A 26,585-nucleotide genomic window follows, 5' to 3' on the forward strand; every position below is an offset into this window, starting at 1 on the left:
GCTCCTGCCCCGCCTGAGGCAGCGACGGGCAGCGCTGAGGAGCCGGACCGGGAATCCCCGGACACGGCTCAGGGGCACATAAACGTCGGGAATAGGAACCCCTAGTCCCCGCTCCAGGACAGAGCAAAGCCAGGACTCCGCACCCCGCTCCGGGGTATACACAGCCGGGACTCCGCACCCCGCTCCGGGACACACACAGCCGGGACTAGACACCCCGCTCCGGGACACACACAGCCGGGACTCTGCACCCCGCTCCGGGACACACACAGCCGGGACTCCGCACCCCGCTCCAGGGTACACACAGCCGGGACTCCGCACCCCGCTCCGGGACACACACAGCCGGGACTCCGCACCCCGCTCCGGGACACACACAGCCGGGACTCCGCACCCCGCTCCGGGAGAGGCCGCCGGGGCTGCGCTGGCAGCTCCTCACCGCCACGCGGCCCGGGGCGCGCAGGGCCCGACGGGAGCTGTAGTCCCGAGGCAGGGGATCGCACAGCCGACGGGAGTTATAGTCCTCTTACAGCAACGACAGCGCCACCCTTTGGCAGCAAGGACTACAGCTCCCAGCATGCCGTGGGAGCCCCTCCCTGCCCTGCCTGGCACCGCAGCCGCGAGCGCGGGGCGGGCACGGCGGTGGGAGCGCTGCGCCGTGAGGGGCCGCGCGATGTGGCTGAAGCCCGAGGAGGTGCTGCTGAAAAATGCCCTCAAGCTGTGGGTGCAGGAGCGCTCCAACCAGTACTTCGTGCTGCAGAGGCGGCGGGGCTATGGCGAGGAGGGCGGAGGCGGGCTGGCAGGTACTGTCCTCGTAGGGTCGGGCCAGGGCTGGGGCGGGAGGACGGGGGTCTGTCAGCCCCGGGACCCCCAGCCAGAGGGGCAGGCAGGGGACCTGCTCGAGTTCTGGGGCCCCGGACCTCCCTGCGTTTCTCATGGGGCTCTTCTCGCCTTCCTTTCCCTGTGCAACGCGGCCCGGGGGCAGCCGAGTCCGGCGGGGACGGGCACCCGGCAGGGCTGGGTGCTCTGGATCCCCGGGTCACTGGGAAACTGTGTGGGAACGGGATGACTCCGGATCCCCGGGTCACCTCCGCACGGGCTGAGGAGCCTCTGCTCCAGCGGAGTCCGGCACAGCTCCGTGGGCAGCTCGGTGGAAGTTGACACGTCTGAAGAACTGATCTGCCTTGCTTTGGCAAGATGCTCATTTCCAAATCCCTTTTTCGGCGTCCGTCTGGGGCTGCTTGGGATGAATTCCTGCTCAGGCATTTCCGACTGTTTGTTTTAAAAGCAGGCAGATGATTTGATGGAGCTTGTCAGCCGTGGTGGGACAGGAAAGTGACAGAGGGGTGGGACAGGAAATTGACCATCGTGTAATAAACTTTATTCCATGAGAACTTCAAGCTATGGAGCTGAGTTTCTGTTTATCATTCTTGCCTGTTTGTATCATCAGGCACTGCAGGAGCCCCAGATATTGCTGAGACCTCTGTGATGGTGGCAGCTATTCTGACTAGAACTGACTCCTTTACAGGCTGGTGCTGTCTGGCACTGACCCTGTCAAGGAGAAATGTACAGGGAATGAAGTAATTCCTCAGTGGGATGTGGTTCTCAAGTGTATTGCATTTCTGTAGGTTTTCCAGGCTCTTCTAATTAGTGTCATCCTAAAGCAGGCTATGTTAAACATGAGGCATAATTGTGGAAGCATTTATTAATTTTACTGAACAAAGCCACAAGGTTCAAATTTCTGGCTGGTGAATTTGAGATGTAGAAATGGCCCTTGCAGGTGGAGGTGGGGCATTCTTCATTGGCATCTGCATGAACCACTGGCAGGGCACATGAAAAGTGTAAAAGAAGGCATCCCAAAATCCCAGGTTACTGTACATATCATAGTATTACAAGCAGATAGGTAATGTCAGGCTTTGGCTTAGAACCAAGGGTGATACACTGCAAGCTTGCAAGTGTTGTGGGGATCAGGCATGATGCCCTCTTCTCTACCTTGATATATTTGGAAGCCTAGGAAACCAAGTTGCTATGAAGGTTGACTTTGTGCATGATAAAATTCATTTAAGGACTGTGATTGAAGTGGAACAATGAGAACTGGAATAAGTTGTTCTGAAAACCTCCTCATAGGCTCGCAGCTGGACAGACAGCTGGGCCCTCCAAGTGCCCTTGGGGATTTGGGGAAGGTGAGGCTGCTGTCACTGCTCTCCTGTCCTTGGTGGCTGTTGACAGTGTGGGAAAAAGCACTTGGGATAGATGCTGTAGTATGCTTTTCTGGAGGTGGCATTGCACATTTTGTATCTGTAACTTTTCTTGTAAATTCTTACAGATTCTTCTGTGCAAGTTACGTTTTTCCCTGGACAGAAACAAAAGGAGTGAGATGTTCTTGAATTAAAATTGTGATTAAGAAAGATTAGAAGACAGTTGCATAAAAATGCAATTACATTTGAGTTTGCAAGTTTGGAAGTATTCAAACCTCCTAGGTATAAGCCAGCATGATTTGCCATGCCTGGGTTTAATTTGATATTGCTGCATGTCACTTGAGAAAATTAGCACTTCCTTTAGGAAAAAGCCAAGCACAGCTGCTGTGTTATGAAATCATCCCAAATGTCCCAGCACAATCCTGTTCTCCTGAAGAGCCTTTTCCAGCTGGTGAGGCAAGGCTGGAGGTGATGGGAGTGGAGGAGGGAGGCAGCAGTGCAGGACCAGAGGAAAGAGAGGGACAATGCCTCGGGACAGGAGTGGAAACAAAGGTGGGCAGTGCTGCAGGGTTTGAACAGCACTAATGGGGACGTGACAAAGGAGTCCCAAAAATACAGGAGTACAGTTGGTAAGACAGGCTTTGAGGAGGGAAGCAGCCAGGATGTGGATAAAGGTACAAAGGAGTAAAAGATAGATGTCAACAGAGGTGCTTATGTGAAGGAAGGCTGGGAATTCTGGTGCTGTCCTAGAAAGGGAATGAAGTCTGCAGTTGGATTTTTTGTATGACCCCTCTGGAGTGATGGGGGCAGGACCAGTTTGTAATCTGTAGATGACACAGGGAGCTGTGATGGCTTTTGTGCACACATACCCCCCACACTTCTGAGTTTGGTTGTTTGGATAACTTGTAAACAGGTACAGAAATACCTTGTGCTGGTTGTGCTCAGCCTTGACTCCCTCCCTGCTTAGCTTTACACTTCATTCTCTTTGGTTTAGAGCTCCCCTAAGGATTGCTCAGCCCAAGTATTGGCTGTGGGTGTCAATGGCAAGAACCTTGTCTCTGACAAAATTTAATGGTGGACCAGTTAAAAAATACCTGGTGATCTTTGTACAAACTTAAATTTATTTTGGTAGGAATTGCAGAATGAGAGTGGAGCCTTGTGATCTTGCTTGACTCAGTCTGCAGCACAAAAGTGTGAGCTTTTCCAAACTTCCTGCTCTGGGCAGGAATCGTTTATCCCTGCTGTTGTTTTAGCACACAGAGCTTTTGGTGTGGCTGCCTTGCTGTGGGTCCTCAGCCTTGATAGGAATGAAATGGGAAATTTGCTGGTTAATGAAGATCTGAAATTAAGTCATCTACATACTGTGTCTAAAATCTGATGACCTTCCAAGGGGACAGGAGCTGTGATGGCATTTTGAGGAGCACTACTTTCTAATGCACTGTGGTAACCATTGGCTCAAGCTGAATGGCATTAGCCTTATAAATGATGAATAATATCCTTGTACTGTATATTATAACAGAAAATGTTATTAGGGGATTTGTGAATGAAATAATGCAATGTTTGCTGAAGCAAAGCCATCTTTGAGATCAGCTCAGTGTCATGACTCATTCAGTAAGCAAAAGCTGCTTCAACAGACATAAATGTTGTTACTTACTCAATGTCTGTCTTCAATCAGTAACTACAAAATAATTCTGCTTTCCAACAGCCACTTACACTTACAGTCTTTTAATTGCAGACAAGACCAGAGATGTAATGTACTGCTCTGGTTGGTGATGTGGGTTTTTTTGGTGTTTTGGGGTTGGCTTGGTTTTTGGTTTTTCCCTGGTTATTGTTTTTTTTTTTTTGTTTTGTTTTTTTTTTTTTTTTTTCTTTTTTTTTTTTTTGTGGTTTTCCATAATTATTTACTTCCGTTTACTTATTTACTTTTGAGGAGAAAAAACAAAAACATTTGAAACTTGAATAGCCACAGTGAGGTAGTCCCACAGGCTCTATGCTGAAAGTGTATCCTGAGGAAAACCATGCTTTGTGGATGAATGTCTAGACTTACCAATTCTGCCTCATTTTGTTTCCTTGCATTTTTTCAAATTTCTGTTTTTCAGAATTTGAGAGGGAGTTAATAGAAAGAAAGTGAGACCCAAAGTACCAAAGCAGCCAGCCCAAAAATTCCAAAATAACTTTTGAGAGATGCATTTGAAGTTGTCTAAATCTAGTGCTTCTTCAGAATACAGCATAAGATCCAGTTGATTGCATTTTTGTTTCTGTTGTAACAAGAAAAGGTTTTATGGTGCATCAAGAACCAAAAGTTTCAATTGTTTCTTCAGTATTGACTTTTCTTCTTTTAGAATTTCCTGATTTTTAGGTTTTAAAGGATCATTTAAGATATCTGGGCTAATATCTTTATTACTGCACAGTGAGAGAGAATAATTTTGAGTCATTATAAAATGCATCCTCATTTTCCCAGACAATGATTTTGTCCTGGTTCTGGAGAGATGAAGTTTAGCTTTTTAGTGAAATTAGTATGTTTTCGTCTGAACTCTGTTTAACGGGAGCTAATTCAATACTTAGTGGCAGGGAGGTGACAGCCAATTATGGTCTTCAAGGGCTCTTTCCTGTGCCTGGAAAACAGAACAACAGTAAATGGCTAATTAAGAGCACTGCTTGTGCTCATTGAGGCTGGGACTTACCTGTTACATTTCTGGTTGTGCTCTGGTTTCACATGGCTGTCACTCCCACAGGGGTCATCTCAAAAAACTTCTTCACCCTCATTTGTGAAAAGCCTTTTGCTAGATCAAAATATCAAATCCCAAAGAAGTTCCTCTGGGAATACTTTGTGCTCTCCTTGATTGTGCTGCTTATTTTCTCAGAGTTCATTAGTCCTGACTTGGGCAGCAGAAAGGAATTTTCCCAAATAATGGATCAGAGGGGAGTGTGCATTTCCATACCTGAGTTTCACCATGCTGTGTACATTTTCTTGGACACCACAGGTCTCCTTGTGGGAACATTGGATGCAGTGCTGGACTCGACGTCGAAAGTCGCCCCGTTCCGCATCCTGCACCAGACCCCCGACTCCCAAGTGTACTGGTCCATCGCCTGCGGTACGTACGGGGCCCTGCCACCCCACAGGGGCTCTGCCAGCCCCACAGAGGGCCCTGCTGGCCCCACAGGGGACCCTGCCACCCCCACAGGGTGCTCTGCCACCCCACGGGGCCCTGCCAGCCCCACAGGGGCCCTGCCACCCCACAGGGTGCTCTGCCAGCCCCACAGGGTGCTCTGCCAGCCAGCTGGGGACAGGGAGTGCCAAAGGAGGCTGCAGAATATGCCATCCATTGTTGGCTTAATCCTCTCACATCACTGCTCATTCTCATGACCTCTGAATGGTTTAAGAATATTTGCCAGCCTGAGCTCAACAGCAGAGTGTGGTGCCAGTTTTACAGAATACATCTTCCTATTGCACCTTCTGATTTCCTGCTTTCTGCAGGAGTCCTTCAGGGGCCAAAGCCTTTGGGCACAATCTTTGCTTTTGTGAGCTGCAAGGATAACTTGACACAGTTCAGGACTCCTGGGGTCAGCTTATTCCAAAGTGTGCTATAGGTAGGAATAACAGTAGATGCTTATCCTAATATTTTTGTTTACTTTCTCTTTGCATGTTAAAACATGCAGGTTCACAATCATTGTCAGAGCTGAATTCTTCCTCATATCTGTTGCTCTTGTAGTATAAAAGTTCTATCTCTTTCTCATGTTGCATTATTAATGAATAGGGAATGGAAAAGTAAATGCAGATTTGTTCCTGCAGCTTTAATTTAATGTAATTGCATGTCACTTTAAAAGGGCAGCCTTAAAGAATTTGAACAGTTTGTGAATTGACAATAAATGACATCAGGGCCACTTCTTCAGAAGTCAGACTTGGTGAGAGGCTATCAAAAATGTACTTTAATATGTATGTTGGAAGTGTGCTCTGGGGAATTCTACTGCCATCAGGTCAGTAGAAAATACAAAGGGTAATCTTCATTTTGGGACTGAATTTATATAGATTTTGTGCTGCACAGATATGCTTTACAACAGAAAGCTACATAATATAATTGTCCTAATTGTGTTACATTGTTTCTTCTGTGAAGAAATTGAAGGGATGACACTTTGTTCCTGCTATTACTATTAAGGGTCTGAAACAGTGCTCCTAAACCATTTAAACAATTACAAAAAAGTTTCATTATTCCTGAGTCACTTCTGTGCCTCTGATTCCCATTGTGATTCAGATAATTGGTCTACACGTGTAGTCTGAGAAAAAGAATTACTTTTGCTATGTAATTGCTGTGTTAATTACTCTTCATATAATTTGTTAAGTGTTGTTGCAAATCCACCCAGTGTAATGCAGTCTGACTATTTAACTGTATTTAGAGCAATTTCTATTCATTCACAGGGCCACTTTAATTCTGTGGAGTCCATTGAAAGTTGGTTAATTACCCTTTACAAATTAAGCCGAGAAAAAAGCAATTATTCAAGGTGTGTTCTTGCTTGAGGGTGTCAATAGTTTGTGATGACACTGCCTGCTTTGATTGGTGAGCATTCTTGTGGAGGATGAAGCTGCCAATTAATTTATATTCTAGAATATTCAAACCTTTGTAAGTTCTTTCACTCTCCCTGTTCCCCAGCATCTGATGGGGAGTGTCACTGTCTTTAAAGCACTGACTCTGTATTGAATTTGCTGAAACCCTGTGGGTTCACTCTGGCATTTCAGTCCTTGCTGCCTCCCTGGGTGCAGCAATGTTTGCTTTACATCCTCACACGTGTTAGGGATTTGGCACAGCAGGCCCTAGTCTTGAAGTTCTGCTCTGGAAACTGTTGTGGGCCAGTGATCAAAGCTGAGGCTATCAAAGGCACGGATTTAATTTCCTGCTGAGCCTCATGGGTTTGGTCTCACGTTTCCCACATTCTGCCTGTTAAACTGGGGCTGTTGCAGTGGTGCTGTGCTGTCCGTGCTGGGGAGGTGCTGCTGAGAGGGAGGAGTGTCAGTCCAGCTCAGGCTTCAGCACTGAGCCACATAATGTTGGCAAAGCTGAGATGCTTTTGGATTTAAAGGCCAGAAATAAAGCTGCATAAATGACTTGAAAGATAAAAACACAGCAGTGCACATGTTTCATGTACACAGGATATGTTTCCAGTGTTCACAAGAGGTAACAAGAAATTTAAGACTTGTAATTTCGTTTTATGTATCTAAATTACTCCATGACTCAGGAATTTGCTAAGTATTCTCTTGATTAATAGTTTTGATGAAAGGATTGAAGTCTGTCCTAATTTAAAGAAATGCTTTATTTTTCAATAGGATCCAGTAGAGAAGAAATAACAGAACATTGGGAGTGGCTAGAACACAATGTTATGAAGACTTTATCAGTATTTGATTCAAATGAAGACATTACGAGCTTTGTCCAGGGGAAGATAAGAGTAAGTAACAGGCATAATTGGGAAAGGCTAAGTGTTCTTTTCCTTTAACTGTACACAAATAGTACATCATCTGTAGAATATTCAAGGACAGCATTGTAATTCTGCATATTCTGATTGAGTAGTATGTGACTGTTAACTTGAACATGTACCATTGTTCCTGTTTCTCTGCCCCACAACTAAATAAAGTTGTTTGACATAAACTCCTCTTGGTAAATGAGGCATCAAATGCCTTTAGAAAGTGGTCTGAAACTGTTGATAAATTATTTCACAATAATTTTAACAGTGCCTGGGAAGCATATGATCTATTTTTTTGTTCACTCTGTATATGGTAAATATTTAGCCCAGGAACTCTTGGGATTAAGTGAGGAAAATATGTCTGTTTGAGGAGACACAGGAATATGTGTCTTGTCTAAGCTGTGTGGGAGACTTGGTGGATGAGTCTGAAATAGCGCATTTTATTTGTGAATTATGATTTGATCCTCAGACTCTTCTTCCCCTTCTAAAACTTAGAACACTGTGCTGTGTGCATGCAGGTGCATATATGACAACCACAGATGACACAGGGACACACGCATAAAGTAATGTGATTTGTTGTTGTAGGGTTTGATTGCTGAAGAGGGAAAAGATTCTTTTGTAAAAGAAGATGACCCTGAGAAGTTTCGTGAAGGTCTTATGAAGTTTGAGAAGTGTTTTGGATTACCAGAGCAGGAGAAGTTGATCACCTACTACTCCTGCAGTTACTGGAAGGGCAGAGTGCCCTGTCAGGGTTGGCTGTATCTCAGCACCAACTTCCTCAGCTTCTACTCATTTTTGCTTGGAGCAGAAGGTAAGTAAGCCTTGATGCTAAGCTGTGTCCCCTCATGCTTCACTGCTCATCTTTCAGATGAGGAGGAATTCTTCCTATGTGCTAAGGGAGCTGTTTTGCCATGTGAGCAGATGTCAACAGAGATCAGCAGAAGCTGCCACCATCATTTATGGAAATGCATATGTTTGTGTAACATACTACACAGTACACATTATTATGCTTCCTTAATTCAAGCTTCAGAGATAAGGCAGACTTCCAGAACTTGATTGTAGCTAAAAGCTGTCCATCATCTTTAGTTCATGCTGCATTATTAACTCTATGAGGATTGCAGTTATTTCTTCACACACAGGCTTAATATTTCACATGGGTGCACTACACACTGGTGATAATTGCACATATATCTTTCTTTCCCTGTGTGCCATTAGTTTGAAGTGCCCAAACAAATGCCTCTAATAGTGTGTATTGTAACAGTATTTATGTGAAAAAAATGGAAAACATACAGAAAATAGGATCCTTTCAAAGCTGATTTTGATCTGTATTGAGAAATGCCATAGCTAAAAGGCACAGTTCCTCTACATGCCAATACATGATGGATTTAATTTAAGAAGCCCTGTTGGTGAGCTGTTGAAAAGGGTGGGCTTGTATGATGGTGTTTGTTTGCTGTTTGCACTTTCACATAAGAGCAAGGAAAAGGTGATGTAAACTTGTGTTGTCATACATGGTGTATGTTTTAATGTTTTTCTATAAAATTCTTTCTAATGGAATTAATTTTTAGGAAATGTGAAGAGAATGCATTTTGTGGGTATTAATTTGTAGTCCTTTCCAAGTGTGTTATAGTTTGACTATGTTGTTTAATTATTTTCTATTAGTGCTGCTACTGCTGCATTTCTTCTTTAATACAGGCAGATACTGAGAACTCATATGTCTCAGATGTCCTTACATTTTTATTTTCAGTAAAACTTATCATCTCCTGGGATGAAATATCAAAACTTGAGAAAACTTCCAACGTGATTCTGACAGAGAGCATTCATGTGTGCTCCCATGGGGAAGATCATTATTTTTCCATGTTTTTGCACATTAGCGAAACATTCCTTCTCATGGAGCAGCTGGCAAACTATGCTGTTAGGAGACTTTTTGACAAGGAGACATTTGAGAATGATCCAGTCCTTCATGACCCTCTGCAGATCACCAAGAGGTAATGCCTTGCTTTTGTTTATCTGTTCTGGGCTTAGTATTTGCTTAGGCAAAGAGGAAGAGAACCCTTGTCTCAAGGAGATGGTAAATATCAGCAAGGCTGATATTTTCTTAACCAAATGTTGGCCCAAAGCCATGTGAGACATTGTAATTTGTTGTTGCTTGGCAGGATCTAAAGTCTGTATGAAGGCAGGAGGTGATCAAATCTTCAGTGCTGGTCTTCCAACTAAAAGGTTTATATTAGTTTGAATTTTGGGAAGGTGTTCTTGCAGCATTTAGGATTAGAAAGTTCAGATTAGAGCTACAGTGTCTCCAGAGATACCTGATGAGGAAGGACAAGGTGGGGAAGAAATAATTTAATAGACGTGTAAATGACAACTGCATGGCTTTTCTGAAAGCCCCTGGAGGTGGGTGTTAAAATCAGTGAGTTGCAGATGGGTGCATGGCTTTCCTGAGGTACAGCATTATTTTGGGTGGTGGGAAAGACATGAATATCAGTAACTTAATGGTTAAGTTCCTTCCTTTTCCTTTGATTCCTCAGTTTGGTAGCAATGCTTGAGAAGGGTACTGCTCTATAACCAAAATATTATTTCTGGCTGCAATTATCTGTGAAAAACTAGCCCATGGCAGATATTTAAACATGTGCTACATTTCTAGCTAATTAACCCTTCATCAAGCCAAAACTTGTTCTTGTTTTAAATGGATTATTCAATGTGTGGGGAAACAGAGCACATTGTGCTATTAGTATCTTTTCTGCACTACCTGTAGGCCCTGTAATGTTTTACTGTGTAAGAACATTATTGAATCTGCTCCTGTTTAGTGACATATTGAAATATTTTCTTAAGTGGATGTACAGGTAGGTGTGGTCCTGCCCTTTGTTGCCTCTTCAGGAAAAAACCTTGAACCGTCCAGATTGATCCCATAGATTTTGGGAGAGGAGAGCATGATGTTTGACTGTCTTTTCCCAAGATATTTTTTACTTTCATATTTGTAAAGACATTTAAAACTTATTTAATTTTTCTTTTCTCTTCTCTACCAATGTGTTTTGTTTTTAATCCAGAGGCCTGGAGAGCCATGCCCACAGTGAGCAGTTTAGTGCATTCTTCAGGCTACCTAAAGAAGAGTCCTTGAAGGAAGTTCATGAGTGCTTCTTATGGGTTCCTTTCAGTCATTACAACACCCATGGGAAAATGTGCATTTCAGAAAACTACATCTGTTTTGCTAGCCAGGATGGCAGCCTGTGCAGTGTAATCATTCCACTGAGAGAGGTAATGCTAACTACAAATCAGTTAGACCAGCAGTTTTGCACTTGTATAGTTTAATGCCAGTTTAGCAAATTTTCATTAGAATCTCCTTATTTTATGTGTTGTCATGTATTTCCCCTTACCCTGGTACTACATTCAGGAATTCAGGTTTCTGGAACTGCTTTCATGTTTCTGATTTGTTTCTCTATCTTCTTTCCCTTTTCTTTTTACTCTTATTTTTGTAGCTCAGTACGGAATCTAATTTTTAAATACTTTTTTTGTTAAATGAAAAAGCTTTTGCTTAGTACTTGTAGGTGAGTTAATGAGACCACCATTGTCACCTTTCAGTCTTCCAGTGTTAAAAGCTTTTCATCAACACCAGACACATTTTACAGTAGCCTACAAATAAACCAGGTTCTATAATTGGTCTGTAATTAATTGCTTTACATGCTCTATGTACACACTGCCTAATATAAGATGCCTGACACAGGAGGTGAGCTGTACTAATTTCAGCAATACATTTAGTGTTCCCCACCTACATAAAACAATTTATTTGATTATCTATGAATAGTGCTGCAAACAACAGAGATTTCCATAACATAAGAGGCTGTTTTAAAGGAGCTGGCTCTAAATTTATTCTTTTGAACTGTCAGACCCTCACTGTTCTACAGGACTGCAGTTACCTCATTTCAGTGGTCTTTCCTTCTTTACCTATAACAATGTGCTCAATGGTTTTCTGTTCTGTTCCTTTAACAACATGAATACATCAGCAGTGCCAGTCAGTCTAGATTCTCCTGGTTGTCACACTTGAACTTGCATGATTAAAGTGTTTTAACTGCTCTAATCTGTAACTGTTCCATCATGACAATTAAAGTCAGCTCTAGCTGTCGTCTGTTATGACAGCTGCTTTGACAGGGTATTCTCAGTGGAAATTCAGTCTTGTAAAACTTGTTTCATTTGATTACTTACAAAAGTCATGTTTTCTCTGCTTTTGGATGGTAAGAAAAAAAAAGCAACTGCCTCAGTGGGTAGAAGGAGACAAGGTTTTCAAATAAGTTGAGCACTCACAGCTGGAAAAACCTTTTTAAAGATTTCTGGTACTCTGTCAAAAATCTGTTGCATAATACTTAGTGCCTTTTGGTAAAATAGCTACAGGCAATTGAGCTTTCGGCTTGTAACTTGTGTTACCTAGTCTGCTTGTGTGCTTCAAAGAGTTTCATTTACACATATATTCTTAAGAGGTCTTCTCTTTTATAAATAAGCAGGTAAAATTCCTTGCTTAATTGATGTGTCCTTGGTTCCATAGGTCACAGGGGTGGATAAAACAGATCCAGCCAGCAGAGGAGTCAGCATTAGTACCAAAGGGAAAACAGCTTTTCGTTTCACAGAGGTGAGAGATTTTGAGCTGCTCGTGGCAAAGCTCAGGATGAAATGCAATGCAACTGCAAGTCCACAGCACATCATACCTACTGAGGTAACTGCTCTGGCAATTCTAATTTCTTAGAATTTGTTTATAGGAATAAGTCCTGTACCTCTGGTCTTAAGGTTTGGAAAAATAAATAACTCTGCCCATGTGAAAGAGAATGAGTTGGACAATGGTGCTACTGTGAATGCATTCTAGTTTGGGTCCTTATACTTTGTTTTTCATCAGGTTTTGAAAAACAACTCCAGCTGTAATGCTGGTTTTTAAGTGCTCTCAGGTTTTCTATATAGGTCACTGTATGAATGGGGTTTTTTTTGGTGTTGATGAATAGTCAGGCCTCCCTATCCTCATATTCTCAGTTCTCATTATGAATATTTGTCCTTCCATAATACTATTTTTTTGCTTGAGAGATGGCTTTTTTTTTTTCCCAAGTGCAGCCTCCTGAAGCCCAGCTGTGCAGAGCAGGGACTGCTGTTTTTCATTTATTTCAGAAGTCTGTATCTGGCACCTGTAACTTAATATCATAAACAATGATGGTCTGGTATCAGTGCTGCTTCTTGGAGGATTGTTTGGTATTTATGAGTACCACTGTTAATTTTTTTTCAAGGTTGCAGCTGGTTCTGCTGCTGACAGTCCAAAGGATTTTGGTGCAGGACAGTCAAAGATGGGCCAGAGAGATAACAGCAAAACTGTTAGTACAGAAGCACTGATGACTGTCTACCATCCTCAGGATGCTGAGAACCTTGACTCTAAAATGGTAAGGGATAAAATGACCAACAGTTTTTGGGATCTACTTGGAAAGGAGTAAAATATATCAAAATGAATTCCAGCCAGGCTGCTGGTTTCCTTGAGGACCTTTGCCAGTCTTCTTTCACCTGCATTTTCTGTATTTGGAGTCCACAGGGTACTTATTCATAGTTACATTCAATTTTCTGCTCATCTTGTTTAATAATGATATACCTTATCTTCATGGAGGTAATTTCTCCTGCTCTTCCACCCCTCAGAGAAGAGTTGGCTGTTTGTTTTATGATAGTGAACACATTGCTTTTCCATCTGAATTTTTAAGATGCAAAGTCACTACAAATTTTCTAGGAGCAAGGAGAATGTTCTAAGAAATTGACTTAACTTCTTCCTTGTTTCCTTTTTCTGCACCACTGTCTAGCAAAGTTATGCTCTGGAGAATATTTATGTAGTTGTTTTTGCAGCAGAACATCCAATTTTTGCTTCTCCATAATGTGTGCAAGAAGACAGGTTTTATTTCAAAATAAGTCTTCCAGCAGAATTGAGTAAATTAAGATATGTAATTATTTATGTTAGAAATACCAGAAAACAAATACCCTTTAGGCAGGACAAAAAGGAGTCCAGCTTTTTAAATCCTGCTTTTTTATAGTATGTTGAACAAAAGTGAACAAAATCTCCTTTTCCTTTCAGCACCTTTAGTTTCTTTAACAATTTTAAATCCTAGTGCTTCTTCTTGCACAGAAATTGTAGTGGTGACATTCACCCTTGAGCCCTGGAGCCTCACACGAGCTGGAGCACCCGATCAACGATTGCTTTGCTTCAGAGAAGTGTCTGTGTGACCTTCCTGTGCTGTGGCAGTTGTTGGTTTCTGTCAGATGGGATACTGGATTAGATCTGCCTTCTGTCTCATCTTATATAAACATACTTTAAAGAACAGCAGGTCATGTATGAGGTGGCATTTTATGCTAAATTTGTGCTCTGCATAGGCTGGATTTTGCTCTGATTTGCTTCAGCACTCATTTCACACATCAATATGGATGCCAACGCTGAAGTTCCCAGTTTATATGAATATAACTGGGAGCAAAATTTACTTTTGTTCTCTGAAACCTGAGGAGAATCTACCAGTGTACTTAATGCTTATTATCCTCTGCTTTTTGTAGTTGAAAGAAAAAATGAAGGAGCAGTCGTGGAACATCCTGTTTGCGGAACGGGGCCATGGGGTCAGTATGTTTCGAACAAAGAAGACTCGAGACCTCGTTGTAAGAGGCATCCCAGAGGCATTAAGAGGAGAACTCTGGCTCCTCTTCTCAGGTACTGCATAACAAGTATAATTGGTTCATTTTGGGAGTCATCATTGGCAGTTTTCATTGCTGAGTGATTCTATTAATTTCAGTAGAATTACTCTGACACATTACTTCAGTAATAGCTGGAGATTCATGAGGTACCTCAGTAGTCACCAGAATTTTTATAAAGAATGCAAACAATCAAATTACTGCTTTACTGCTGTCCTCTAATACTGTGCAATACAATGTATTGGCAGGTGCTGTAAATGATATGGCATCCAACCCTGGTTATTACACTGAGTTGGTGGAAAAGTCCTTAGGAACGTGCACTTTGGCTACTGACGAAATCGAACGAGATTTACGCCGCTCCTTACCTGAGCATCCTGCTTTTCAAAGTGACACAGGAATTTCTGCCCTCAGGAGAGTTCTTACAGCTTATGCATTCAGGAATCCACAAATTGGATATTGTCAGGTATGGGAGTTTTGAGAGTCTTAGTGTTGGTTGTTGAAATATTAGCTTATGATGGCAGTATGGTAGCACCTCATAAAATCTGTCAGAGAAATGTGAAATAATTTCTTGCTAAGTGGTTCACTTACTTTGCTTATTTCATGCCATTGTGTAAAATGAGTTTTTATGTTGTACTTGAATTAGTTTATAAATGCTGTTATGTCCACTTCATATATGCATTTGCATTCTAACAAAACATATAGCACTTTAAAATATTTCTTTGTGCTTTAGATACTCTGTTCTGTATTTAATAACATAGAGGTAAAACTCTTGTCCTGGATATGGCTGTAGGGGATCCCAGCACTTCAAAAATGTGCTGTAAAGTGCTTTCAGAAATACGAATTCTAAAAAATAATACCAGTTGTGTTTTCACTGTCTTTTCTCTTAAATGTTTCCTTTCCTGTTTGAATGTTGCAGGCAATGAATATTCTGACGTCAGTGCTTCTGCTGTATGCTAAAGAGGAGGAAGCATTCTGGCTTTTGGTTGCTGTGTGTGAAAGGATGCTCCCTGATTATTTCAATCGCCGAATCATTGGTAACATCCATCTGCTTTTTTATCTATTTTGAATTGAATGTCTGCCTATATTGAATGTCAGTGATTATTCATTAAGAACAAATGTAAGGAGTGGGCTGAAGACTGACCAGTGCAGAGAAACCATTGCATTTGTTTCTGTATTGTTGAGTAGAAAATGGAGAATACGGAGAACATCCCATGACTCCTTCTTAAATAGGCATGGATGTGATTTTCAGATATTGTCAGTATTCTAGGCATAACTACTCAAGAAATAGCCAGTTAGACTATTATACTGTTTTTTTTTTTTTAATATAACTGCAATTCATACTATTTATTTGAAAGCAGATGAAGGAAAAGGAGTTCTTTCCGGTCCAGACTTGGACTTTGATCTCAAATGCAGTTCTTACAGGTGTATATGTTAGAAGCAAATGGGGTGTGAAGTTCCTCTCTGGTTGCAGAGGGAGTGTATTGGCTGCCAGGAGAGTCACTGGAAGCAGCCATGGCCTCACCAAAGTGCCAACACACTTCAGGCATGGCCAAGGCTCTGGCCCCATGCATGGAGAGCACATTGCCAGCATGGGGGAAGGAGCCAATGGTTCTGTGCAGCTGAGCCTCTGTGTGTGTGCTTGTACAACAAAGCTGCACTGGGACAGGACAGGAGCTCTGTTTCTGGCTGGTGCTCTGAGAAGTGTGCTTCTCTGTGTTAAGATTTGGGTGGTGGTTTTGTTATCCTTTCCCTGCAGGTGCCTTGGTAGATCAGGCAGTGTTTGAGGAGCTCATCAGGGTTCACCTGCCTCAGTTGACAGACCACATGACGGACATGACTTTTTTCTCCTCGGTCTCTCTCTCCTGGTTCCTTACCCTTTTTATCAGTGTGCTGCCAATTGAAAGTGCAGTCAATGTGGTGGACTGTTTCTTCTATGATGGAATAAAGGCAATCTTGCAGCTGGGCCTTGCAGTGCTGGAGTACAACATGGAGAAGTTGCTCACTTGTAAGGATGATGCAGAAGCAGTCACTGTTCTCAACAGGTATTAGTGTAACTGTTACTCTTTCAGGCTACGTAGCAGCTGCTATAATTGCATATAGATAAGTCATTCTGAGGTAGCTGAGAAGACATCTAGCCAAGACTTCCAAAGGCTTCAAAGGAGTTAGTGTTTATCTCAGGCTGAAATTCTGGAAGAGGTGGCTGGAAAGTGGGCTTGGATCCTCTGAAAATCCCATCCTATATTCAAGTTCTTCTAAAACCAGAGCTATTTTGTGAATTTTAAAGAAAAAGCAATGTGCTTTTTACCTTGAATTTATATCATGTATAGAAGGCAGCTTCCCTTGATGAGATTATCTAAAGCGCATTATGATTGTTTTAGACAGTTCAGGCATCAACTTAGAGGCAGCAAATTCTTCAGCCTTCTTCTTGTAATTTAGGCTGCTAAATCCTATGCTGTTCATGGTTTAAAAAGAAAAAACAAAAAGAAAAAAAAACACCAAAAAATGTGATGAGTTCAAGCATGACGAGATGTTTATTCTATGTTAGCAAGTGAAATGTGCTTTAAACTGACTTACTGCAAACAAAACTTACAGTTTTTTTCTTCACTAACTAAATTCTCTTGTTGATGCTGTGGTTGTGTATCATGGAGTATTAGAACAGCAAAATTGCTATGCTATAGGAGTTAAGTTACAACTGTTAATAACTGATAATAAGAATCTCTGTTTAGTGATGCTTTTATATGTTGCATGTTTGAATGGGATAGGAGTCACAGAATTATTGAGGAAAATGTAGTTTTTGTTATGAGACCATGCAATCTGGTATTTATTGTAAAATCTGACCTTCCCACTGGATCTATTTAGGTTGGTTATGTAGGTGTGATAAGCAGGTACAGATCAGGCATTAGCTTATACATCTGGGGGAGTTAAGATTGTCTTGTTCACAGTTTAGGACAAGCCTTTACTATGTCCCAGTTAGTGCAACCTTGCTATATGGATTAGAAAACCAGGGGAATGCCAAATGGAAGGGAACTTGGAAAGAGTCTTGTTTAACTTCCCACTCAAGAGAGAAATAATTACTGCTAGCACTAGATCACATAAGCTCAGTCTTAAAAACTCCCAAGGCTAGAAACTCTACAATGTTCCCTGGGTGGGCAGTTCCCATGTTTGTATATCTTTGTTACTACTACAGCACATTTGTGCTACTGACTCTGATATTATTTGCTTTTTCCCATTCGCTACACCCTTTTTCTTCAGTAGATGACAATATTAATTGTTTCATTGTGACAAACTGGTTCCTGCTGATTTCTCATGTGTTTGCTTTGTGCAGATTTTTTGACAGTGTCACTAACAAAGACAGTCCTTTACCTCCAGCTGTGCAGCAGGGCTCCAGCCTCAGTGACACAAAGAGTGACCATCCCAAAGTGGACATCACTGATCTGATCCGAGAGTCAAATGAAGTATGTGTGTTCCTGTGTGCGTGTTTTTGCATCCCGTGCAGTGTTCATGTTTCATGGGCTACTTTCAAACAGTGCAGTTGCATTGTACACAAACTAAGGCAGAAAATCTGCCTGAATTGGTAGAAATATGGCCCTGTATTTTGTGGAGCCTCACTGAAAACCTTATAGATTATGGCACAGGTTTGCTTTTCTGTTGTTTTGGGGTTTTAACTGCTAGGAAAGTGCTTTCTAGTCTGTCCTGAGTGCAGTTCCCAAGATTCATCCCAGGTCATGTATTACCATCCCTCATTCACATTATTAGTTTGCTAACTGAATGACAAAATGCAGCAGAAACAGCCTTTGTGGTATACTAATTTGAGACTGATTACTGCACATTGCCGATACTGGTAAATTTTGACATAATAATGTATATGGGAAACTGTTGTTCATGAGAGAAATGAGTTTATGAGTGTATATGGGAAACTGTTGTTCATGAGAGAAATGAGTTTAAGTGAAAAGGTTTGGACTTTTAAAAGTTACACTGGTTAAGGAGAATGTTAGTGCTGTAATAAATTATTTTTTCTCAGAATTTCTGTGATCTTCCTTTACGTCCATGACTGTATTGTGCTTAGATGCAAGAAAGACAAAAAATACTTGTTTAGATGTGTCTCCCCAGGAGTTGATTGCATGGAATGGTGCTTTTCTTCTCAGAGGTACGGAGATATTCGCTATGAGGATGTGGAGAGCTTGCGCTGCAGGAACAGGCTTTATGTCATCCAGACCTTGGAAACTACAACCAAGCAGAACGTGGTGAGTGACTTGGAAGAGTTTCAGCCTTCTCACTGAAAAAAAATCATCCCCTTTTGGAAGGTTCAGAGAGGAGCTGTAGTTTCCAGGGCCAAATACATGATTTTATACTGAAGGCCCTCATGCCTGCAGGGTGTCTGTGAACTGAGGCTTGGCCTGTGATGTTTTCAGGCTGAAATCACAGCATGACCTTCTGGTCTCGTTACAAGTCACACCACTAAGGGCTGGCCTATCTCCCACACTCTGTGTGCATTGGAACAGGCTGACCTATATTTCTATCTGCTGATGTTAATACTTTTCTCTTAGAGGCATAGAGCACTGTGCAGAAGAACAATTAAGCACCTGCATTTTTACTGCCACTGAAGAGGTTATTGTGGTGCATTCAACAGGGGTTGTTTTTTGTCTGTGTTTTGTGTGAATGTCTGGTAATGTGGCAGCTTTCCATCTGCCCATCTCAGCCTTTCAATTCAGACTGCTCAATGGAGGTGGAGGTTGTGAGGAGCTTCCTTTGTTTGCCTTTTTTTTTTTTCAGTGGCTCATTTCCAATACCTGATGATAATACCAGTCTGTCCAGCACCCAGGGCTTCTTTCTGTAGTAAATGTGGCTTGCAGCAACAGAAACTATATGCTGGTGGTTATGCTAAGATGATATTGTTGTATTTCATTTTACAAAACATGTATGTTGTGAAGTTGGAAGCTGATCTTGTAACAAACTTTGTTTTTTTTTTTTTACACTGTGAATTTTTTTTTTAATTAAAAAAAATGAGGATTCAGCTTCACTGTTGAGAGCTGAACATGCATTTGCCCATTTAAAGGAAGCCATATGTTATGTTGTTATAAATAATTGAGTTTTATCTCCTGGGTTTCATAGTGTAGGCTCCGTGTATGCTAGAACATGACTAGCCTTAAGCTTTTCTCTTTTTTTTTGAGAAATTATTTATTTTAATCTATAATGTTCTGATTACTTTTTAAAATAAGTGCTATTCTTGCTTCTAATTATAATATACCAAAACCTGGAATATGCAAACAGTGCCTCTTAATGAAATGTTAAGTCTCCCATAATTTTATTCTACAGGCTTATTCCAAAGAGGGAAGAGACATTAATTAATTTTTCTTATTTTTGTTTCAGCTACGTGTTGTGTCTCAAGAAGTAAAATTCAGTCCTAGTGATCTTGAGGAGCTTTATGAATTATTCAAGGTAATGTGCTACTTTCCTCACTTACTAAACAGCCACCATAATGGTAGACTTTGAAATGGTTTTAATAAATAGAGATAAAGGTTGGACTTTATGTTTTACATGCCAGCTGTACTACTGATTACATAACTCTTCACATCTTTCCTCCAGAGAAACTTGTTGTTTCCTAAAACCTCATGTTCTGCCCTTGCTTTGCAGAAGGAGCATTTTCTCTCCTGTTACTGGAGTGTAAACAGTCCTGTCCTGCAACACCATGACGCCAGCCTGCCCTACCTTGAGCAGTACAGGATTGACTGCCAACAGTTCAGGGTTCTGTGCCACCTCCTGAGCCCCTGGTCACACTGTGCTAACAGAGACTCCCTGGCCCTCTGGACATTCCGACTGATGGACGACAGCTCCAGCTGCCTGATAAACTTCAAACAGTTTGCCTGTGTTCTTGGTATGGCAACAAAGTACACTGAGCACATTCACCAGGCTTCTGGGGTGTGTCACTTTCCATACACTGTACAAAAAGCTGAGGAGACTTAGTCTCTTAACACAGGGTCAAATAGAGTGATTTTTATTACAGGCAGAATAATTCCCTCTTGGAGATTAAATTTAAATATGGCTTAGCCATCAAAATATCCAGAAATTAAGAATGGTCTGATCTCATTGGCCTGTTTGGTTTATGATGACTCTTCATACTAAGTCATCTTATACACGGATTGTGCAGGATGACCAATGCCTTATACCTCTGGGGAGCTGAAAGTTTTCTTGGCTCACTGCTCTGCTCCTTTCATCTTGTTTTCAAAGCGGTGTTGTTCATGAAACAAAAAAATTAAGGGAAATGCTGAGATGTTAGTGCTGTATTTCTTTGGTGCTGTGGTTTTATTTTAGTAAGTCATAGACATTGTTAGTGTTCTTCCATCAGTGTAGGCTAAGCCCAGGCTCAGCCACAGGTGACAAGTGCTTTCCTTAAGCTTCATATCTAATTATACTCCCTGTAAAGTAGGGCCCATGTCCAGTTCCAGCCTCCCTGGGTTGTATTTGTTTAGGTTAAGAGAGTGTTTTAAAGTTTGGTCCAGTTGAATAGACTGTCCTTTCCCCTCACAGATACGATGTATAATGGAAGCTTCACTGACAAACTCAAGCTTCTTTTTAAGTTGCACATCCCTCCGGGTAAGTGAGAAACAGGGGCATTTGGGGAGAGCTGTCTCTGGTCTCATCATGAACACTGCTTTGTTCATGCCTGGGCACCATGAACCCACTTTATTCAATCATTTATTGCAGCTTTTACTGAAGTAGAATCTCTAAGCCCTTCCAAAGGGGATGATCTTTCAAAAGAAGAACTGATCCACTTCAGCCAACTCAGTGGTAAGCTCCAGAGTGTGAAGTGTTGCCTGTAGAACACTAGAAGGAATCTCTCCTGTGAAAAATGGGGAGCTTTCTTTTTTTGATAGCAGTTTCATTTGTGATCTGCCTCACAGTAGCTTCTATTTTTATAGAAAATATGCAGATTTTATCATGTGGTTTCTTCTTGACCTAATCTGTGCTGAGAACATTGAGGGTCTTACCCCTTAAGGAAGGAATTTTTGATAAGGGAAATGAAACATTGGTCTTCTTTTCTGAAATAAATAACTTTTTTTTTCTTTCCCTAAATCGTAGTGTCATCTGTTGGGGATAATCTTGATTCTTTGAAGAGCAGCCCAGAAAAAGGTAACAGAATCCTGGTGGCACATTTGGTAACTGTTGTTCTTTGGGGGAGTGGAGCTGGGAAAGTGTGTGGTGACAAGTATATTAAGTAACATCAACCTTACTGTGTAGTTGTGGGAACAAAAGGGCAAAAGTAAATTCTGATCCTGTGTAGTCCTTGATCCCAACACTCTTGAGAAGGAATGACATTGAAGATGCCAGTTCTTTTTCTTACCATCCCTCATGGGAAGCTCTTAGTTCTTGTTTGTTCACTATTTTTTTTCCACTTCTTCCCCTTTAAAAAGGGAAGGGGAAGGTTGATATTCAGACATATCTGAAGCAATGGCAAGATGAACTTCTTAAAAAAGAAGAAAACGTCAAGGATTTGCCAAGAATGAATCAGGTAAACTTGTCTGATCTTATTTAAGTCTATTTTGTCTTGGAAGTTTTACCGTGTAAATCCTGTTACAATATTTCTAAAGGATTTGTAGGATCCCTTTAATTTCAAATCTTCACATCAGTCATTAGACTGTGGCTTTTTAAAACTGCTGTAATGTGTAAAGAGAGGGACTTTGAGACACACAGATTTCTCAGGGCTAGTCCATGCTGTCATTAGAGCAGCTGCACCAGGCAGCAGCAGGCACTGGACTGAGAATACAACAGGCAGTGAAACAGTTGTGCTGCTCTTCTCTGAACAGTCTCCTCTGTGTCTCTCCATAGTCTCAGTTCATCCAGTTCTCAAAAACTCTCTACAATCTGTTCCACGGGGACCCTGAGGAGGAGCTCTTGTATCGGGCCATCGCGGTGGTCACCAGCCTCCTGCTGAAAATGGAAGAAGTTGGCAGAAGACTGCAGAGTCCCCTGTCACCTGTCAAAGGTCCAGGTGCTCTTACAGAAAAGGCTGCTGAACTGCCCAAAGAGAGGCAGGAGGGAAGCAGCTCTGAGCAGACTGAAGGCAGTAGGGCACAGAGTTTGGAAGGGAACCATGAATGGTCTTTTGCCTTTGAACAGATTCTGGCATCCTTATTAAATGAGCCAGTCTTTGTGAGATTTTTTGAAAAACCTCATGACATAAAAGCTAAAATTGAGAGTGCTAAAAATTTACAACTTAAAGCAAGAACCAGAGTGTAATTTTCTTTACATTTGACTCTGAATTAATCACATAAAGTGCTTACAAATGAAGGCTAACTCTGGAAATCAAGTCTGGTGTTGACATAGGGAATGAAGTTTGAAGAATTAGCTTTAAGTATCAGATTACTGGTATGTAATGTAAATAAAAATAGTTTGAAGCACAGTCACTTTCTTGCATTGTTCATAAGTTTCACTCCAAAAAAAAGGACTGAAAAATAAACTGTCTTTCCATGTTACTAAAACATGCAGCATTGCTTGGAGATACTGGATGTGTACCTGCTGCAAACCTGTCTGAATGTTAGAGAAGGTGTTCTCCAGGTTCTTTTCTATTATTGTGATAAAAGGAATGACTTTTTCCCATTTTCACTTTAAAGGAGTGTCAACAGCTTGGAGGTTGTCTTCCACATTAATTAGTTATTTCCAAATTGCTTGTGGACTGGGTTCAAAGCAGAGTGAAGACTAAGAACAGAGGCTGTGGTAGCACAAGACCATGAGATTAGAAAAAGAAGCTGCCCTGCTCACAATTCCTCTCCTTTGATGTTACCCATGGGTCTGGACTCTAGCAGATTCCAGCCCCTCTTTTTCTCATTTTCCTACCATTCTTCTTACAAAGAAAAGGTGAAAAGGATGGAAGCTTATCATCCAGGCTGCACAGGGATGCAGAAACTAATACTGTTTGTTTAAAATCAAGGGAAAGCAGTGGCTAAATCTGCCTGGCCACATGGTGATTGTACTTTATCTGGCAAGAGGAGCCATTGTTGGCTTCTTAAGAGCATGTTGATGAAATGAAGAGTTTTGCTGGTGTTTGGAAAGCCCAAGCACAGGCCATCTGTAGCTGAGTGTTGACTGTTGAGCTGCCTAGAGACAGATTGCTGTTGCTCCTTTGCCTACCCTGAGTCTGTATCTCAGCCTGGTAATTACTGTTGCTTTTCTATAGCACTCTGCATTACTGCTGCTGGAATGTTTTCCATCTGTCAGGTTTCAAGGCAACAGGAAAACCCCCTTGAATCTGACTTGAAATTTTTAATATATAAAATATGATATAGTAGAGATCCTGTGGAGGAAAGCTCTTCCAGTGTAAAAGCTGAGAAATGTTGACCTTGAATCTTTGGTAGCTGGTGCTAGGAGGCATTTAGAGAAGGGGGGTTAGGGGCTTGTATTTGAACAACAACAGCAAAGTAAGTGGGGAGTCTGTGCTAAACTAGTATAAAATGTCTGTTTCTAAAGCCTGTGTGACAATCTTTCTCTGCAGAGCAGCATTATTTTTGTATTGTGCATGTATTTTTAAAGAAGCAGAATGGAGATGGTATCTTTCTGAGGCTTTTGTTGCAATACTAGTGTGAATGAAGAATAAAACGAATTTCTGACTTATTTGTGAAATACCATCATTGCAATTGGTGGTAAATTTATGAATTATGTCTTACACTCTCCTCAATACTCTCAGGTATTAATATAAAATAAAGTTTTACTGAAGAAGTCCAAAAGCTATATCATATATGTGGAAGATGAAACTTTTTTTCAGAAGCCTTCTCAAAGTAATTGCAGTTGATACAATATAGTGCTGATTTTTTATGTATAAAATATAAAAACTAATTTATCCATTTATGTGGATATGGATATGGCCACACTGTATTACTTTTTAAAAACGTTTTCACATAGTTGTTTAGAAATCACAAAGCAGATGATAATGTTTTTCTAGTCCAGGATGTACCCAGATAAGGTTTGATCAGTGAGTAATTCTGCAGATAGCCATGATGAAACTAATGGAGCTTCATGAGAATAGATACAGCTGCCCATACCAAAAGCTTTTGTAGGTTTATGAGAGATACTGTTCATGTCAACAAGTAGTCAAAGCTGTGAACTATTTGCTAATCAAGGTGACAGAGATATGAAAATCTTAAAACTCAAGAAACTCAAGGACTTCTTTGATTGAGAGTGAAGATGTGATCTAAGTACAGAAGAAGGTGAAGGAACTTGCAAAGTACAACAGCCTTCTGTTGTTACCTGGTTGTAAAAAGGTGCTCAATAAAAAGGTAAAAAGTTTGTACAATACCCTTTTCTATTAGTGCGTACCCAAGAGACTGTGGAGCCTTTGCCAGCTGGGCAGTAGCTCTTGTCAGATGTCCTATCCACGTATAAAGAGTATATATATATATATATAAAAATAGATTTAAGATGAGAAGTTGGATATATAGGGGAACACTAACTTGTATTAACTGCATGGATTTTTGTTGTTGTTGTTGTTGTTCAGTTTGTTTATATTTTTTCCCCAAAAGGGGGGTGTCTTTAAATTGTTCCTGTAATAGACCTGCAGGCTGATCCAGGAGGACTGATCACAGTGACCAGGCAGCCAGTCTCAGCAGGATGGAGGGTGGAGTGAGGTCACTTCCAATAGACTGAGGCAAAGTGGCAGGTCCCTCCTTTTGGAACCTCTGGATCACAGGCTGATTGCTTGGGGACATGTGGATGTAGCAAGTGCCAGTGATTTCCAAGGAGTGTAACCCAGAGTTATGTTTGCTGAGCTCTGCTTGTGACAAAGGAACTCTGGAGTTTGTCTGGCTTCTTTCCTTCCCTTTCCTATGCCAGCTCCTTCAGTCCCTATTCCAGACAGGCTGGATAACAAATAGATGCAGGTTTAGCTGGGACTGGCAGAGCTGGAGCATCAGCAGCTCGTTCCCTTCACTCCTGAGGAGTGATGATGCCTTGACTTCAAAGCCCTGCACAGTCAGGACAGAGATCTCTGTGCTGCTCCTTGGCCAGGTGCAGTTGGTGATGCAGAGATGGCCCCAGACTCCCATCACATCACTGAGGCTGCTGGGTATGCACACCAACAGGAAGCAGCTTGGTTAAGTGAATTCTGTTCTGTCACTTCACTCACCTGTGTTACTTTTTTTTCTGTAAGTTTCAATGAAGTTTTCTGCCTTTATTTTCAGGTTCAGTCATAGGAAATAAATGAAGGTGCATCATTCAGTACAAAATAGCTGCAGGTAGGCTGGAGATTGCTACAACAACTGATGGTGTTTATGTAGTTTGATCATTGCAGTGTGACCTGGCAGCTGTGACACTGGCAGTGGCTGTGGGGGACACTGCACAGTCCTCCCTGTGGCTGGGCCCTTGTTGCTGTGTACTAAGATGCCTTTTGTCAGGTGTAATTAGTAGCCTGGGGACACAGCCAGCAGAGCTGTGATGTTCCAGGTCTTGCCATATGGAATGTGTGACAGCCCTGACCCCCACAAGGAACTGGCTGCTTGGCTCTGTGTGCCCAGCTCAGGGCTTGGGCATGTGAGGGGAGGGAATAGCTGAAATAATGAAAATACCAGCTCTTTCCACCATAGGGGACACTGATGGTAATTAAACCAGTAGCATTTGCCAGGATGTGGAAGTGGCTGCTGCCATGTGATACAGAAAAATCACTTTCTGTTTTCCATCCATTCCTAAAACAAGCCACCTGTTCATCACTCTAATGGCTGAATAATAATGTCATTTTAGAAGAGTTTGCTACCATAGTGACTGAAAAATAGATGTGTGTCGATTTTATCAGAAGTTTCTCACCCAGTTGTACCATATGAGGTTCTTGATTGTGATTGCTGTTGTTATATGGACTAAACCAGAAGGAAATACTCAGATTTGTTTCCAGAAAAATAGGCTAAATTGTCTTTGTCACTTTACCAATAGAGCAGCACACGTTTGTGTTGACAGATTGCCTTTTATACAATGTGTTGTATGCAGAGGTACTGTAAGACAGATAAAGTGTTAAATAAAATATTGTTTACCTTAAGAAAAAAAAAAAACAAAACTGTGTTGGAGGCACTGTTATTGTTATTATTATTATTATTACTATTACTACTACTACTACTATTATTTCCTGGGATGGCCCTGCTGCAGGAGTTCCTTCAAGAGTGTTGGTCATGTTAAAGCCATGTTTAGTCAGTGCTTTGAAAAACAAGGAGCAAACCAAACAAAACAAGGACAGCAGCCTCCCAGAAGTGGAGGAAAAATGGAGACTGTGACAGGTAG

At 41.5% G+C, this 26,585-nt stretch overlaps 1 protein-coding gene across 4 annotated transcripts; it reads left to right on the plus strand.

Annotated features, from left to right (window-relative positions):
* The first annotated feature begins 618 nt into the window (after positions 1-618).
* TBC1D8B (TBC1 domain family member 8B) lies at positions 619-26,348 on the plus strand. Of its 4 annotated transcripts, XM_083876533.1 has the most exons (21): positions 619-797; positions 5,177-5,287; positions 7,513-7,631; positions 8,232-8,457; positions 9,391-9,631; positions 10,691-10,898; positions 12,181-12,348; positions 12,905-13,054; positions 14,199-14,349; positions 14,579-14,793; positions 15,247-15,364; positions 16,087-16,372; positions 17,656-17,785; positions 18,476-18,574; positions 19,701-19,769; positions 19,965-20,205; positions 20,859-20,924; positions 21,036-21,119; positions 21,411-21,461; positions 21,743-21,840; positions 22,158-26,348. In XM_083876533.1, exons 1-21 carry the CDS (start codon positions 668-670, stop codon positions 22,566-22,568), a joined length of 3,372 nt encoding a protein of 1,123 aa, XP_083732659.1. In that variant the 5' UTR covers positions 619-667; the 3' UTR covers positions 22,569-26,348. The 4 variants fall into 4 exon arrangements, 1 of the variants encoding a protein (XP_083732659.1); XR_014591523.1 differs by lacking the exons at positions 19,701-19,769; positions 19,965-20,205; positions 20,859-20,924; ... (2 more) ...; positions 21,743-21,840; positions 22,158-26,348 and having other exon boundaries at positions 17,700-17,785; XR_014591524.1 differs by lacking the exons at positions 18,476-18,574; positions 19,701-19,769; positions 19,965-20,205; ... (3 more) ...; positions 21,743-21,840; positions 22,158-26,348 and having other exon boundaries at positions 16,217-16,372; positions 17,700-17,780.
* The last annotated feature ends 237 nt before the right edge of the window (positions 26,349-26,585 follow it).

This window comes from Zosterops lateralis (genome assembly GCF_965231275.1).
Source record: "Zosterops lateralis genome assembly, chromosome: 21".
Lineage (NCBI taxonomy): Eukaryota > Metazoa > Chordata > Aves > Passeriformes > Zosteropidae > Zosterops > Zosterops lateralis.

Coding starts and splice junctions, on each gene's coding strand:
- TBC1D8B (XM_083876533.1), top strand. CDS start 668: ATGTGGCTGAAGCCCGAGGAGGTGCTGCTGAAAAATGCCCTCAAGCTG. Junction 9,632..10,690: donor CCTCTGCAGATCACCAAGAG/GTAATGCCTTGC, acceptor TTTTTAATCCAG/AGGCCTGGAGAGCCATGCCC. Junction 18,575..19,700: donor CTACAACCAAGCAGAACGTG/GTGAGTGACTTG, acceptor TTTTTGTTTCAG/CTACGTGTTGTGTCTCAAGA.